Source organism: Triticum urartu, chromosome 6, assembly GCF_003073215.2.
Source record: "Triticum urartu cultivar G1812 chromosome 6, Tu2.1, whole genome shotgun sequence".
Taxonomy (NCBI): Eukaryota; Viridiplantae; Streptophyta; class Magnoliopsida; order Poales; family Poaceae; genus Triticum; species Triticum urartu.
This window is the reverse complement of record NC_053027.1, coordinates 541997944-542014253: the sequence shown is the minus strand read 5'-3', so window position 1 is coordinate 542014253 and position 16310 is coordinate 541997944. Positions and strand designations below refer to the sequence as shown.

The following is a 16310-nucleotide window of genomic DNA, read 5'->3' as shown; positions in this document are numbered from 1 at the left end:
TATCAGCAGCCCTATTGCCGGCCCAGCTTTGGCCCAAGACAGAACCGGGCCTACTAGGGCCCACAGCCCAGCGCCCCATCATCTCCCACGTCACCTCCGCGCCCGCCCGCGCCTATCCCCTCCACTCGTTGCTTGGGATTCCTCCGCTCGCGGCAAAAACCTCCGACCGAGCAGATAAGGCGCGGCCACCACCCCCGACCACCGCCACCGGCCATGGTCGGCGTCGCCGCCGGCTTCGCGTTCGCGCCGGCCGTGTCCCGGCGACTGCCCTACAGGCCGTGCTGCTCCACCGCCCACGCCTCGGTACCCTCGTCCTCGGCGCGGTCGTCGCTGGCCGCGCGGCAGGGGCGGCCGCGGCGGCTCGTCGCCGTCGCGCGCTACTCCGCGTACGGGAGCGACGAGGAAGACGACGAGGAGGGCGGGGGCGGGCGGCGGGACCGCCCCGAGCAGGAGCAGGACCCCGCCCTCGACATCGAGCGCATCCAGTACGAACGCCATTTTCCTTGCCCCTCCACTTATTATAGCTGTATAATGTGCTCCACAATCCACATGTTTGCGTCGTCAAATGCCGAGTGATTCCATGTCTGAATTTTAGTTTTTTTGGTATTCTTTGCAGTATTAATGTTACCCAATTGGAACACTCATGTCTGCAAATGAACATATGTTCTTTTAAAACAATGACATTCTGTTGGGGGAGACAGAGCTTGGTTTTGTGTTAGCGTGCCAAATAACTTGCTACATCTGGAGTTGTGATGTATTTAGTCTTGTATGATGATTTCTTCCGTATCTGTACATTCATTCAATTCTTTCAACATTTCAACCGCCTCCCTTGGTTAGGTCTTCGACCGTCAGGCTGCTGGATGCCCAGAAAAATATGGTAAATCACATGCCCAATCATTTAAGTAATGCTCTTGCCTGATTATGTGTTTGATGGTGCACCTTCATTCGTCCCTCTGTAGGTTGGTGTTATATCTGTAAGCGAGGCAGTTCGAATCGCAGATGAAAATGATCTTATGCTGGTACTTTCCATCTCATGTAGCTTCTTTCTCTATAAACATACATTTTCAGCAAGAACAAGTAGTTGTTCATTAGCATTTAGAGAGGGCTTTTATAGGCATGTCCTGCTTATAAACTAAATGAAAATAACTGAAACTCTGACATTTTAATAGGAAAAGTGTGAATTTTGACAGATTGACTTAAAACTCCTAAATCTCTTATACACCATCTAATGTACTGATATTGCTCGCAATAGTAATAATTAATAAACCCCGTTTACAAGTGTAGACCGGCATATCTGCAAAAAAGAACAGTATTTCTGCAGAAGCCCTAACTTTGCAAAGTGCACTCGTGTTTAACAAGATACTAACTCAAGCCATATCTTCTTAGGACATGCATTACTGGTGTCAATATGTACACAAATTGGGATGATTTATATTTCTCTAATTTCAGGCAATATTGTCACTAGATGGAGATCCTCCAGTACTCCGACTCTTTGAAGAGAAAGATTACAAGTATGTTGCAGTGAACACCTGACAATTTCACTTCTTATCTGATCAATTTCCGTTATGAAATCATGTTTATTGATAGTACACTTCTAGGTATGTTTAAGCACTCTGTAAAACAAGGTTATACATATTATTTCAAAAACAAGGATATGCATAGTGTAGGAGGCACACCTCAAGATGTCATTTGGTTTTGACAAGTTTCCTCACAATGGTTTCAGTAGCTATGTCATAAGTATATCGAATATTACCTCATTAGCTAAAGACTAAAGTAAAACAATGTCCTGCAGCTCCTATCCTGTCTACTTGAGACCCTGCTTCTCTATGTCAAACTTGTACATGGCATCTGCAGGTTAGATCAATAATAGGCTGTTCTCCCAATGTAAGGTCGTCAGTTACTCAGTTAGCAGACAGTCCCTTGGTTCAAATCTGTATTTTGTACAGCACATGGTCTTCAGTTAGCAAGACTATCGGTTTTCAATAATTAAAAAAATGTTTGTATTTTTAAATTACTTGTCATCTTTTCTTTTATCTAGATTTGTGCCCTTCAGAACTTACTAGAATTATTTTTGCTGGTTTTGTACAGAAAACACAAGTACGAACAACAGAAGAAGAAAAGAGTTCAGCAGAAAAGATCCGTTGGTAAACTTCTCTAGTAACTCATTTTATTTTCCATCCAAATGTGTTCACTATGCTAATATGGGTTGCCTCTTCCCTGATGTCCACTCTTTACAGCAAAACGCATGGGCTTGAAAGAGCTGAAAATGGGGTACTGATCATGTCGATATTCACTTACCAAGTAACATGGCAAACAAGCGTTCTTTATGTTATCAATCAATCAGTTACTTGCCTTTATGCTTCTAGTGTTTTGAAAACGGAAGTATTTTGATAAACTTGGTTAGATTGGGCATATAATGGAATCAAAAGAATGGTGTAGACAGAGTTGTTGGAACTGTCCTGAGCTATTTCGCATGATGAAGTAACAAAATATTGCTAGATACAATTTGTCTTTGGCGCCAGATGACTCTTAATAGTAAATTACAATTGTCGCTTCTGTTTGTAACTTAAAGTGATGTTGGAATCTTTATGCATTTTCTTGGCAGGTACAACATTGATATCCATGATTATAGTGTGAGACTTAGAGCTGCAAAGAAATTTCTTAAAGCCGGTGACAAGGTGATAGAAATTATTATTAATATTAGCATTACTGTTATTTTTATATTACTTTTAGGTGGTTAAACTTATTACTTTAGACCACCATTTGTTTCAGGTTAAGATAGTGGTGAACTTGAAAGGTCGGGAGAACTTGTACAAAAAACAAGCGATTGAACTTCTCAGAAGATTCCAAACTGATGTTGGTGAGGTAATTCAGGTTATACTTGGTTTATTATGCCTAGAATAAGACTATAAGAGCATGGATTTTCCTTTTATCTCTTTACAAAACCTCTTTAATTTTCAGCGCAAATGGTTTTTATTCTCCACTTTGGCTATAGTGCATATTACCTATTAGTTGAATCAGCTAGTTTCAAGCTATTAATTTTGCTAATCATATTTCAGCTAGCGACAGAAGGAAGTAAGAATTTTGCAGAGAGGAATATATATTTGATTCTTGTACCCAATAAACTAGCCATACAGAAAGAACAAGATGGGGTGAGCAAAAAGGACACTGTGGAAGGAGAGACGGACCAATCAGAGGATGAATTGGACGAGGACGACACTGTGATCGAACAACTGGAGGGAAGTAGTTTGGATGGGGATGAGCTCGTGATAGAACAACTGGAGGAAAGTAAGGAACCTGAGACAGAAGTCTCAGCAAATGTTTGATTTAGCTGTAAAGCCCAAGGGCGCCGTCTCTGATTTTAGAAGGTATTCTATGGTTCTAAACAATATATTGTCTTGCATTTTGTCTAACATTCCGTCTGTTCGGAAATAAGTGACGTGGTTTTAATTTGAACTAAAACCATGTCACTTATTTCTGAACGGAGGTAGTAATTAATTACGTTTAATATCATTTGGTGCTTTTCTTGATGCTCTGATTTGCGCTATGTACTTGAATATCTATTTGGAACAACAAAAGTTAACACGGTAGGGACCAAAAACTGGTTTTGAGAAACATACTCCAATATCTTTATGACATTCTTTGTTACAAAAGACTGCATAATCATCTGGATTGGCCGTCAATAAACCTTACTGAAAGTGACCTCTGAAACTAGAAGAGAAAGAAATTGAAGGGAAGATAATTGGATGGTTTTGGTTCCTGAATATAGTTTGTAAGATATGCATTGTTCTTAAGGTCTGCAAAAATGTCAATTAAAGCTTGTGAAGTTTAATGTATAAGAATCAGGCCAGCAAGCCCGGGAACACTAATGAGGCCATGCCACCATAGCTAGTGTCCTGTCACCTGAGTAGCTTAGCCGCATTGCAGCTGCCAATGGAGTAAGGGCAAATTTCTGTTTATGAGAGGACCATTCTCGTGAACTGGAATGTTTTTCCTCGAGTGAACTTGCTACGTGTTTTTTACAAGTTCTGCAATTTCTGTTCTTTATGTTATTAATTATCAACTTATCATCTACCATGCTTTGATGATACTACCCGTTACTTTGACCCGTATGGTAAATTCACTTGCCTGATGATGATAGGTACCAATACTGTTCATGTAAATACAAGGATGGTGCTATTGTACTTGTACTCGCCGCCCTTGCCTGATAAAACAGAATAGCTATCCACCACCGTCGTTGCCTGGGGAGTCAGACAGAACAAAAAGCTGTGATATCAAGAAGCTGGGGGCTACCATCTGAACATTTTGGTTTTGGGGCCTCGGATTGTACCAACAGAATCTACTAAACGGCTTGGGAAGTTCGCTTGTATTGCCTGATGTGGCATTGTTGTCAGCAAGGTTTTGTTTTGGCGCTGTTGTTCGCAAATCCTAGTCGGTGTTGTGGAGAAGATCAGTAGTCATATCTTGTTTATCAAATGGTTGCCTTCGGATTTTTTGGACATTTGGCTGGAAGTGCCTAAGAAGAGGGAGTGTCTGCTAGTCACTGTGTGGGCAGTAATTTCTATCTAGTTTTCATTTTTCAAGTATAAATACATTTTTTTGTGTGTGCGCTGGTATGTGTCTGCAACTGTTCCATAAAACCGAAGCTATCTTGCTCATTTGGTCAAGTGCACTGGTATGTGTCTGCAACTGTTCCATAAAACCGAAGCTATCTTGCTCATTTGGTCAAGTGCACTGGTATGTGTCTCTAATTCATTTTAAGCCAAAAATGAAGTTCCAAACTGACTCAAATTTCATAGCACGTCCGTTGCAAAGTAAAGCCTGTGAACAACGTGAACCAGATACGTACGGCAAAAGCAAGGCATGTGCATCATCATCAAGTACATATCCCCTGTAGAGTATGGTGATAAAAGTTGCTGATCTACATGGGATAGCATCATCTCTTATCTTATGAACAACATAAAAAATTCAAGATAGAGGAAAGATATCTCGCTATCATCATGCGCCCCACACCACCAAAGGAGGACCCATTTTCCTTTGCAACTGATAAAAAATTCATGGGCTAAACAGTGGCTGTCAACCTAAGCAACGCGGGATGATGGTGTATGGCCCAACTAAGCTAGTTGTATACATTCTTTGAGGACAAAAGTATGTTCAGCCATCAACATCAGCTAAGTGTGCCAAGATTCACTCATGCACCGAAAGGCGACAACCTCCATGTGCATAAACACCTTAGAGCATCACTAGAATCAACACAAACCACACAGTTCCAGCACTATAATGAGCAGTAAAAAGGAGACAACCCACACATTTCATAGAACTGAAAAACATTGACATATCAAGAAAGCGTCACCATATCTCTTGAAAGGGTGACCGCAAACGTGTAGGTAAATGAAGTCGGTGTACCAGGAACCTGTCATCATCTACTACCCTGTAGTGTTAGGTTAGATGTTCCCATTGGTGGCCTGGGAACCTGCAATAGATAATCTGCTACCAAACATTCTACTACTGTTACCGCGATACAAGTTACAACGACAAAAGGCAGAGGAGCTGCTATAATTTACAACAGGCTTTAAGGTTTCCGGAACCTCGACATCCTCAGTTTGTGAGCTGCTATACAAAATAACACTGACAGGTCCGTCGTCATGGTGAATCCATGATTTTGCTTGCTGCACTTCCTCTTCCATGCAGGTTGTACAAATAGAAAAGGGCATGGGAGGTAGAAATGAAAAAAGAAAGAGAAATTTGGGGGTACCTAACAAAGGGGAAGAAAAAGAAAGGGGGGTGGGGAACAAACTGAAGATACACATATTCACGTTACGGTTACAGAGAACTAATGAATGGTGTGGTTACCTCTATCTTCTTAGTTAGACATACAAGGGATTAAGTTGTTCACTCTGTTTCTTGCATGAGTTGTGTCCTTAGGCTGGACTCGTGGACCTGCTCAGAGGAAGATAAGGGTACAAGTTAGATTGAACAGCAAAGCACACCCTTCTATATTGCAGCTTCAAGCCTGGAACAGCAGCCTATATATTATCTTACTGACATGTGAAAACATAGCTTTTGATATTCATCAAAAATAATAATAGGACTGCGTTATCTAGAAACTGATCATAAAGAGGTTGCACAGATATAGATTGTGATGTAACACATGGTAACAAGAAATAGCAGTCAGAGGCAAATGATCCACTCAAAAGCATTTCCAGCATCAAAGTGATGAGAAATCCGGCAATATTAAATATATCATGCCAAAATAGAAAATATTAACACAATTGCTTATGTTTCAGTCAGTGTCTCAGCATACGTTGGCATCTTATTTAACTGTTTCAAGCACCTATGACCTTTTGGGACTTTGATAATCAGTTATTGTACAAAAATATTATATTATCCTCAGCGAGGATACTCATTAGGAGTAGATAAAAATATCATTCATGCATATGTGCCCTTAACAAGCTAAATAATTATATTTGATACATGGAAGTAGCATTCGACAATGTATCCCCAAGTCCTATCAGAACAAGAGAAATGATGATGAGATGAATAAATGTATATCAAGCTTGTACCTGCAGTGCTGCCGCTGTACCCAAGAGTTCTCTGTACTCATTAAGGGTAGTGCTCTCTTTAGCAGCAACAGCTGAGAGTTCTGTAACGAGAGAGTGTGTAGCCTCTAACTGCAGAGCACAGGTCAATGGTTAGACACCTAACGGCGTTATTTATTAGAAATGCTTAATTATCAGAAGATTATGGCAATCAATGAATTGATCCAAATAGTGTAGCAAGCATAGAAAATCAGCATCCACTTCCATGGTAATGCCAGAACTCAAACATCAATCTCCAATAATTTGACATGTTGGATTTGGAAGGAAAGATCATCTGGAACGGTCAAGTTAATAAGAGTAGTTAAATTTTGTCCATGCACTAACTTATGGTTTTCCTGCTAGCAGTACGAGACTACCAGCTTGGCAGAAGGGGACTGGCCAGAAAGCTAGCATAATGTCACCACCCTCTCACAATCATTGCAGCCACATGATACCACAAACAGCACTATCACAACTCTAACAATCAGGACCTCCAGGACCTCCATTGAATCATAATAACTGAATGGCTGTAGCCTTGTAGGCACAAGAAACGCGAGTGTGCCAATGCTAATTATAGATTAGTTTTTTTTCCTAGCCACCAGTTCAATGATCACAAATTGTCCTATTAACCTATGCTATGATTAAACTTGTATGAATTGAAATATCAAATTACAATGGAAAGTATAGGTTCTTCATATGGTAGTATTTCAGGAAAACAACTAAGTAATTTTGCATCCACTGAAACATATCAGTTTTACCAAAGTTGCCAATTATGCAGCAGTAGCAGAAAATAGGCCTTCTATTTTACCTTCGATAGCAAGTTGCAAACAGAAGAGCCCATTGCTTGCATAATGTCAACTGCTGAACTGACAGCATTCTTAACAGTAAGTACATCAGCCTGCAAGAAGTAAACAGTAAGAATCACTAAGCATTTCACAGATAAAACAGCAAAGAATCAAACGGAAGACTTGTTTAACATGTACAGAAGTTAGCTTTACTCCAGGAGTCATCATACTTCAAGTATTATGTTTTCTAGTTCTAGAAGGGTTCATGTCTTGGAAAGCGAACTGGTGAATGGTGATACCTTTGCTCCTCCTGTAACTGGAAGGCGCAATGTACTTGCTCTAAGAGCTTCAATTGCACCGGACAAAGAAGTAGAATGATCTGTTTGCAACTCTGCCCAGTGGTCGAGGTAGTCCATCTGCATCATGAAAACAAAAGATGCAATAGTGAGGTCAGACTCATGAAGCAACACAAGCTTCAACACAGGTAGTTTTATCTTGTGCTAAATAGCAGTGAGCACTAGTGCACCTCCACAGAATATAAAACTTGCTTAATGAAAAAAAAACTAGTACGTAAAGATGTAAACTTAGTCTTCCAACCAGTGGCAGGGTTTGGAAATGAAGATATAGACACCATGAACATATTTCTACAAACAATGCAACCGTTTTACTAGGACAATCTATCTCAACCGAAACAGACATGATCGGGAATTTTATTTTTCTTTTCTCTATCTACTCTGAAAAGCCAGGTAAAAATATGAAATGCTGGAAGAAGGTTACTTGTTGCGCTGCTGCCTTGATGCACTGCACTAATGCCCACAATGTTATTACTTCACTAGTGTTTTAAACAGATGTTGCATATGTTAGTTACACTATTAAACCTTGCACAACTATAACACAAATCTTAGGCTAACCAATACCATCAGGAGAAACAAGTGCCTAAAATATCAGAGATCTCAACATATCTTACTTGTTGTTTCAACACTATTCCCAATTTGACCTCTTGCCTCAGCCTTTCAACATAACTCCTTTTCGTAACCATAGAGTCAGACATCCTTGAATTACTATCCCATACACTGTAGAGCATAGTCTGCTTCAAATGAAAAAATAAAGTAAGAAAAATAAACTAAGCTCATGTACATGTAATGACAATATCATACAGTACAAAATGAACTTGAGTTTAGACCAAGCATAAAAATAATTTTCCAAAATTTCCTAAGCAGGATATATATAGTGAAACAATTTAGAATAAATGGCCACTGATACATGTAAAGGGGGTAACTTTAGAGTGTTTACCTCGGCACCCATCTTCTGGATTGATAGCATTTCATCCACATAAGCATTTGTAAAACGCCATTGCAAGTTCCTATTATACAGGAGGCGCAACTGATGGGCATCTTCCATGTGGCTTGGGCTCTTCTTTCCTCTTGTTGCATCACCAATGTAGCTGAGAAGAGAAGAGGGAGAATCGGATCTACCAGAACTACATGGTGAGACAGGTGTTGAAGGTCGAATCCTCAATGGGCTCGGCAACCTCCTAGAGGCAAGTGATGATGTTGATGAAGCCTTGGTCGGTGATGAAGGACGTAGTAGACCACGTGATGGTGAAGACAGTGTCCTTGCCAACTGCTTTGGAGGTGCAAATCTTTCTGAATTATTTGAAGGTGCATCTGGACTTGAACTGGCATTTTCCTCTTGACTTCCATTTCCATTGGCAGAACCTGAGCTCGCAGAAGGCATCTTCCTTGGTGAAACTCTACTTGGTTGCACTGTTGAAGAGACTGGTTGTCTGATGTTATCAGTCAGATCCACGCTTCTTGACATGGCATTAGCACCATCCGGTCCAAGTATTTTTCGTGTAGAAACCGCTCGTGATGGAATTATTGAAGATATTTGTCCATTACATTTATCAGAAAAATCCATGCTTTTTGACATTATATTAGCAGAGTCCACTCTTGCTGGTCTTCTTGGTGACATTCCACGTGATGATACTGACATGGTCATGGGTCTCTTATCTTTCTCAGCAAAATCCATGCTTTTGAGCATAGTATTAATGCCATCAGATGCAAGTCGCCTTCTTGGAGAAGTTCCTCGAGATGGAACCTTTACCGAGATGGCTCTGTTATGTTTTTGAGTTGCATCCACACTCTGTGACATATCCTCACTGACATCAGAAACAGATCTGCTTGGTTGTCTATCTTGCACCGCAATGGACAAGGATGATGCACCTGTGCCTACATTACCAGAATACGTGCTTTCCGAAGTATCATCACTACAGCCATCTGGAGTTACTGAATTAACTTCCTCAGCAAACTGGATGGCTTCTACTTGAGCATCAGTACCATCAAGTCTACTGTCTGAAGTCCCACCAGATGCAGCCGATGAGGTGGATCGTTCACTACCATTATCCACAGGATCCACAATGCTACCAGAAGCAAGCATGCCTCTCTGTAGAGTCCCACGTGATGCTACTGATGAGGTGGAGGGTCTGCTCTCTTTATCAGCAAAATTCATACTTCTCGACAGGGCATCAATGGAATTAGAGGCAACCCTGCTTCTTTGTGATGTCCCTCGTGATGCAGCTGACGAGGTTGATGGCCTGTAGTCTTTACCAGAAAAATCAGTGCTCTTCAGTAAAGTATTTGCACCATCCGACGCAAGTCGTCTTCTTGGTGAAACCCCTCGTGATGCCACTGACGAAGTGGACGATCTGGTTTCTTTTTCAACAAAATCTGAGCCCTTCGATATAGCTTCTACACTATCAGGGGAAAGTCTTCTTCTTGGTGAAACCCCCCGTAATGCTACTGATGAAGTGGATGGTCTTGTTTCTTTTTCAGCAAAATCTGAGCTCTTCGATATAGCTTCTACACTATCAGAGGCGAGTCTTCTTCTTGGTGAAACCCCTCGCGATGCCACCGACGAAGTGGATGATCTTGTTTCTTTTTCAACAAAATCTGAGCTCTTTGATGTAGCTTCTACACTATCAGAGGTGAGTCTTCTTCTTGGTGAAACCCCACGTGATGCCACTGACGAAGTGGATGGTCTTGTTTCTTTTTCAACAGAATCTGAGCTCTTCGATATACCATCTACAATATCAGAGGCGAGTCTTCTTCTTGGTGAAACCCCTCGTGATGCCATTGATGAAGTGGATGGTCTTGTTTCTTTTTCAACAAAATCTGAGCTCTTTGATATTGCTTCTACATTATCAGAGGCAAGTCTTCTTCTTGGTGAAACCCCTCGTGATGCCACCGACGAAGCGGATGATCTTGTTTCTTTTTCAACAGAATCTGAGCTCTTTGATATTGCTTCTACATTATCAGAGGCGAGTCTTCTTCTTGGTGAAACTCCCCGTGATGCAGCTGACAAGGTGGCAGGTCTGGTATCTTTTTCAGAAAGATCCATGCGCTTGGGTATAACATTGACACCATCAGAGACAGGTCTTCTTGGCGAAAGACCTCTTGAACCGGCCGAAGTGGAGGGTCTGACATCTTTCTCAGGACTATCCGTACTCTTTGATATAATATCAACACCATCAGACGCAAGACGCCTTATTGTTGAGATCCCTCGATGTGCGACTGAAGAGGCCACGATTCTGCCATCCTTTTCAGCGAAGTTGATGTTACTTGAAATGGAGCTAAGACCATCAGATGCAAGCCTTCTTCGTGGTGACATACCTCGTGATGCAGCATATGAGGTTGATGGTCTATTATCTTTATCAGCAGAATCCTTGCCCTTTGATGTAGTACCAACACAATCAGATATCACTTGAGTTCTTGGTGCAACACCTCGCGATGCCGCTGATGAGGTGGATGGTGTGCTAGCTTTATCAACACAATCCACCCCTTTTGATATACCACTGAAACCATCAGAACCAAGCCTTCTTCGCGGAGAAACCCCACGCAGTGAAGATGATGTGGATGGTCTGTTATCTTTTTCAGAAAAATCTGCGCTTCTTCGCATAACATCAATACCATCAGAGGCCTGTCTTCTCCTTGGGGAAGATACCGCTCGAGATGGAACCGAGGAGATGACTCTTCTGCTATCCTTTTCCGCAAAATCCATATTTTTGACAATAGCATTAACACCATCGGAAGCAAGTGGCCTTCTTGGCGAAGTCCCTCTAGATGAAGCTGGTCTCTTATCTTTTCCAGGGACATCGGCGTTTTTTGATATAGCACCAATGCTGCCACCAGATGCTGCTGATGTCCTAGGTGAACGTCCCCGTGACGAGGCCGGGGAAGAAGCACGGCCATTTGGTTTCTCAGAAGACTTTGTGGTTTGCGATGTAGCATTGGACACACTTGATACTGAGGACGATGAAACTGCCGAGGAGAGCATACTGTAATCTCTTTCAGTAAGATCCATGCTCTTGGACAGGGCCCTTGCTGTTCTCACAGGAGAAATAATCCCTCTCGATGGAACTGCCATGGCTGCAGGTCTGGCATCTTTACCATCAGTGATGCTGCTTTTTGATGTATCAGCTGAGCCATTTGAAGCAGATGATCTTCTAGGTGACTCCTCCCCTCGCGACGAGGAGACCAATCGGTCGATTTTGTCGGCGAGATCAATGCTTCTTGACAGGGCGCTTGCGGCGGATGAAATCGATGCCGTCCTCTTGGGTGAAGCCCCGCCGCGTAGCCTGTGCATCTTGTCAGTGAGATCCACGCTCCTCGACATGGCGCTGCCGGACACCCTGCCCCCCATCATGGCCGGCCAGCGGTGGTGGTCAATCACCCTGGCGTGCGGGTTCTCCGGCTGCTCGCCGCCGCCGCTCCGCCCCCTCATCGGGCTCCTCTTCCTGTCGGCCGCCGCAGACGCGTCCCTCGCCCTGGCCTGATCCGCGGCCCTCCGGTCCCTGGACTCGAGCTGGAGCGAGGAGGAGAGGCTCCGCATTGACGGCCACAGCCCGTCGGGGGCCCGGCCGCCGCCGCCGGACAGCCTCCTCGGGGCGCTCTGCGTGTCGGAGACGGCGTCGCGCACGGGCGTGGAGGAGCTGGAGGAGGACGAGGACGGACTGGAGGGCGGCGACGTCGGGGCGGAGATCCTGGACGGCGCGGCCGCCCTGGAGCCACCGCCGGAGGCCGGCCTCGCCGGGCTCCCGGACCGCCGGTCGCTGGACTGGGGCCTCTTCGCCTGCGACCCAGCCACCCCCGTAGCGGCATTCGGCGAGGGGTGCCGCCTCGGGGTGGCGGGTGCGCCGGCATTCGGAGATGGGTGCCGCCGCGGGGTCGATGGCCGGCGTGTCACCGCCGGAGGCGCGTCGTCGTGGGCGTTGGCGTCAGATTTCCGCAGCCCGGGCGGGCCGCAGGCGTCCCCCATCGGCGCAAGGCAACCACCGGCCGGGGTCGGGGTCAGTCAGAGCCACCCGCATTGACAGCGCCGCCACGGAGCGACCACCAATCCGCCCGCCAGCGCCTGCACAACAAAAACAAGGCAATGCGGTTCAGACAGGGACCGGCAACCAACCGGCAGACCAATCCCGCAGAATCAGACCGGAATCCGGACCAGATCGGCGACGCAGCGGAGGCGATTCCGCGGGTGGAGGAAAGGAAAAGGGGACGGGAGGGGAGGGCCAGAGGTTGTTTTCCGGAGGAATTCCCCTCCCTCCACCTTTGGTGGCAACAGGCAATAATAATTTACCAACGTACGCGTCGTAGGAATCGGGGCGTCTCTTTCGGGGGAGGGGAGCGGGTTGGTGGTGGTGACTCAGTGCTGGCTTGCTGTGCACCTGATGGAGGGAGGGAGGGAGGGAGGGAGCTCACGGGAACTCCACGGCCGCGCTGCCCAGCTCGCGCAAGCCGAGTAATGGCGGAGCCACGCTCGGGGAGAGAGAAACGGAGGCAGGGGGGGGAGGGGGGGGGGGGGGGGGTTGGTTGTAAAGGGGGGCGGGAGGCCACCACTTCCTTCGTTGGCTGGGGTTAAGGACGACGGGCGACGCGACTAACTACAACTGAATGCGATGATTAGTACGCCGCATTAATCCGCGCTGCGGCGTAGGAGTGATAAAAGTAAGTTTAAGTACTCTGAAATTAATTAAGGGGGGATCAATGCAAGTGGGGAGGGGGGCCATCTCTCGCTCGCTTGCTCTCCCTTTCTCTCTGGCGGGTAGTAGTAAAAATCATTAAGAAATGGTGGTAAAAAAAAAGTGTGGGAGTATGAGTATGAAAAGAAAGAGAAATGGAATGTTGCCGTTGGGCTGGAGCCAGGGCAGATGGCAACGGCTAGCTCGCGCGCGTGCGGCAGATGGCGGGGCCTCCTCTCCTCTGCTCCCCGCTCCCTCGTCGTCGCAGTCAGGGGAGGAAGCCCAGCGAGCGGGTCAAGCGCTGCTGCAACGCGAGCCAGGGAGGGGGGGAGGAAACGGACGCTCCAGAAGCTGTTCGTTCCAGGACAAAAAATAAGTAAAATTAAATATACTAGGAGTACAAGATTGGTCCAATCTGATTGGAGGCTCGAGGAGGCGATCGATCGGCGCCGGCGGCGCCAACGAGACCGAGACCCACCCCACGAAGAGCCGCGCCGCGAGTTTGTTTGTTTATTTATATATATAATCCTGATGACGAAGAAATCCGGAGAAGGAGACCTGAACCCAGGCGACATCTCGGCAGCTTTCGCGAGCCCCAACCCAGCCGGCCGGCCCCGACACGACAGGCAGCCGATCGGGACACGGCCGCCTCTCTCCCGGAACAATGCCCCCGCCACCGCGACTCCCCCCCACCCCAAACACGCGGCGCGCCCCGAACCCAAAATCGACGGGAGGACAGGGTCAAAGGGAAGGGAAGAGAGGCGAGCCCGATGCTGACCTCGTCGTCGTGGCCGGAGAATAAGCGCCGCCGCCGCCGCCGAGGAATCGTCGCCGGAGGGGGTCCCGAATCGAGGTCGCGATCGCGTAGGGTAGGGCGTGCGTGCGGGGAAGGCAAGGGAAGGGAAGGGAAGGGAGGAGGAGGGGAGACGAGGGAGGAGGAAAACGGGGGCGGGTCTGGGTCTCGGTCTCTCTCGCGCGGTTCGCCCGATGAAAGCAACGTTGCTCGGCGCCTGCCTGGCCGTGATGGACCAAACTTTCCTGCGCGACGCGTCTGGCCTGCACGGATGAAAAATAAACAAAAAACAAATGGTAATTATTTTTAATTTTGATTTTTTGAGGGAAAAACAAATGGTGATTACTGTTTTTATTTTAGAAAACTTTGTTGTTAGTACTAATTGAGCTCCAAGTTGTTTTTTGGTACGCTGATAAATGGGGAACTTGATTGTAATTAATTAGTTAGTAGTAGTAAAGGTTTAAAGTAAATCTCAGTACTCCTGCCGTTTCTGCTTTCAACTTTAACCTTTTTCTACTTTTTGTAGATTAAAATAAAAATTTCTGCCTGCTCGACGAACGCTTCTCCTCCAATGGGCCGGCCGATCGATGATCACTAGCTAGCTAAGCTAAGCTAAGCCAAGCCACTTCACTTGGTGGGGAGCATCATTTCTCCTCCAAGCCCTTTTTAGCTGCGTGCCGCGTTTGATTGCGGGGATTAAGCGAGTGCGTAAGCAATGATTAAAAACTGCCGCTCCACAGCGCGTGGCCTACCACCACCAGCTCTCGCCTACTGATGAAATTGTACCGTTGCTACTACACTTTGCTAGGGGGGACAAAATGGGTAGTCCCACTGACAAGCACTTCTCGATCAATAACCGAAGCTTGCCTTTCTGTGGTTGCTGTTTTTGTTTTCGAAGTTCTTCACTTGCTTCCCTCTATAACCAACGAAATCTCATTTCATTCGAAAAAAAAAACGAAATCTCATTTCTTTTCCCTTAAAAAAAGCTCCACTCGTTTTCCACGGTAAAAAGTAGGAGTACTACAGTAGAACACTAGAATGGTTGTATTACCCGCAAGGGCATGCATGTACTCTCCCCGTTTCAAGATAATTGATGGTTAAGATTTTACGGGAAAATGTGCTGAGATCTACTACAATACCAAGTTCACATAGTACGAAAAAGTCTCACGAGACTAATTTGGTGTTCTAGGTGTTAATATATTTTTACATATACTTGGTCAAACATAAGCAAATTTGGCTTAGGACAAACCTAAATCTTACTTTCGTGCCGATGAAGGGCAGTCCGGAAGGTGGAGTTAGCACCGGCCTAGCTGTAAACGATGGATACTAGGTGTTGTGCGACTCGACCCGTGCAGTGTTGTAGCTAACGCGATAGAAGAAATGTTTCTTCTATCTAAAATATTAGAAAGAATTTTGCTGCTGTAACTATGACGGTCCTAAGGTAGCAAAATTCCTTGTCGGGTAAGTTCCGACCCGCACGAAAGGCATAACGATCTGGGCACTGTCTCGGAGAGAGGCTCGGTGAAATAGACATGTCTATCAAGCTCGAGGAGCTAGGAAGGATGGAAGAAAGCTTGACCGTTTTTTCACTGAACTACTCGAACTTTTTGACTCGACCAATCCTCGGAGCGAAGGGATGAACGAATTCTCGAGGTCTGGTTCATTGAGGTCAGCCGTCAATAATGATTTTTCTTTAGAATTTGGATACTTGATTGACCCACTTACTTCTATTATGCCTGCTCAAGTCCATCTACTATGGATGTGGGCTTGGACCAAGCCATCCCCAAACACTGAACCGGATCTTGAAAACGGGACTGAACTGAATCCTCCAAGCCATAGCAAGTGAGAAGCTATCCGGCTTAATTCTAACATAATTACCCTAATATAGCTGGCCTGTCGTCAGCTCGTGCCGTAAGGTGTTGGGTTAAGTCTCGCAACAAGTGCAACCCTCGTGTTTAGTTGCCACTATGAGTTTGGAACCCTGACTGCTTGGCCCACGATGAGAGAGAACTGATAGAGAAGTGCTAAACGTAAGTGTAAGTCCTTCTCATAATAAGAATGTGCACGGTCTGGTTCGGTATGGAATGAACTTATAATCTGATGATCGAGTCGATTCCATGATTATAAGTTCATAA

The 16310-nt window shown here is 45.4% G+C and overlaps 2 protein-coding genes across 5 annotated transcripts; one reads left to right on the top strand and one right to left on the bottom strand.

The window, feature by feature from the left end:
* Positions 1-119: 119 nt before the first annotated feature.
* Positions 120-4667, top strand: LOC125515081 (translation initiation factor IF3-4, chloroplastic-like). Its single transcript, XM_048680503.1, has 10 exons — positions 120-485; positions 838-877; positions 960-1019; positions 1450-1511; positions 2089-2144; positions 2238-2271; positions 2606-2678; positions 2773-2865; positions 3060-3368; positions 4142-4667. The coding sequence occupies exons 1-9, from the start codon at positions 214-216 to the stop codon at positions 3324-3326; spliced, it is 957 nt and encodes a 318-aa protein (XP_048536460.1). The 5' UTR covers positions 120-213; the 3' UTR covers positions 3327-3368; positions 4142-4667.
* Positions 4668-5524: 857 nt separating this feature from the next.
* LOC125515079 (mucin-19-like) lies at positions 5525-14347 on the bottom strand. Of its 4 annotated transcripts, none has more exons than XM_048680499.1 (7): positions 14161-14347; positions 8657-12775; positions 8331-8450; positions 7663-7779; positions 7387-7476; positions 6564-6671; positions 5525-5940 (listed from the first exon to the last, which is right to left on the bottom strand). In XM_048680499.1, exons 2-7 carry the CDS (start codon positions 12677-12679, stop codon positions 5893-5895), a joined length of 4506 nt encoding a protein of 1501 aa, XP_048536456.1. In that variant the 5' UTR covers positions 12680-12775; positions 14161-14347; the 3' UTR covers positions 5525-5892. The 4 variants fall into 4 exon arrangements, with proteins under 4 accessions (XP_048536456.1, XP_048536459.1, XP_048536457.1 ...); XM_048680502.1 differs by lacking the exon at positions 14161-14347 and adding an exon at positions 13009-13160; XM_048680500.1 differs by lacking the exon at positions 14161-14347 and adding an exon at positions 13001-13154.
* Positions 14348-16310: the final 1963 nt, after the last annotated feature.

Excerpts from the sequence above, each read along its gene's own strand:
- LOC125515081 (XM_048680503.1), top strand. The coding sequence starts at position 214 with ATGGTCGGCGTCGCCGCCGGCTTCGCGTTCGCGCCGGCCGTGTCCCGG. Across the intron at positions 1,020-1,449 it reads ATGAAAATGATCTTATGCTG|GCAATATTGTCACTAGATGG; the intron begins GTACTTTCCATC and ends CTCTAATTTCAG. Across the intron at positions 2,679-2,772 it reads TTCTTAAAGCCGGTGACAAG|GTTAAGATAGTGGTGAACTT; the intron begins GTGATAGAAATT and ends CATTTGTTTCAG.
- LOC125515079 (XM_048680499.1), bottom strand. The coding sequence starts at position 12,679 with ATGGGGGACGCCTGCGGCCCGCCCGGGCTGCGGAAATCTGACGCCAAC. Across the intron at positions 8,451-8,656 it reads TCCAGAAGATGGGTGCCGAG|ACTATGCTCTACAGTGTATG; the intron begins GTAAACACTCTA and ends CATTTGAAGCAG. Across the intron at positions 5,941-6,563 it reads GTACAGCGGCAGCACTGCAG|GTCCACGAGTCCAGCCTAAG; the intron begins GTACAAGCTTGA and ends TCCTCTGAGCAG.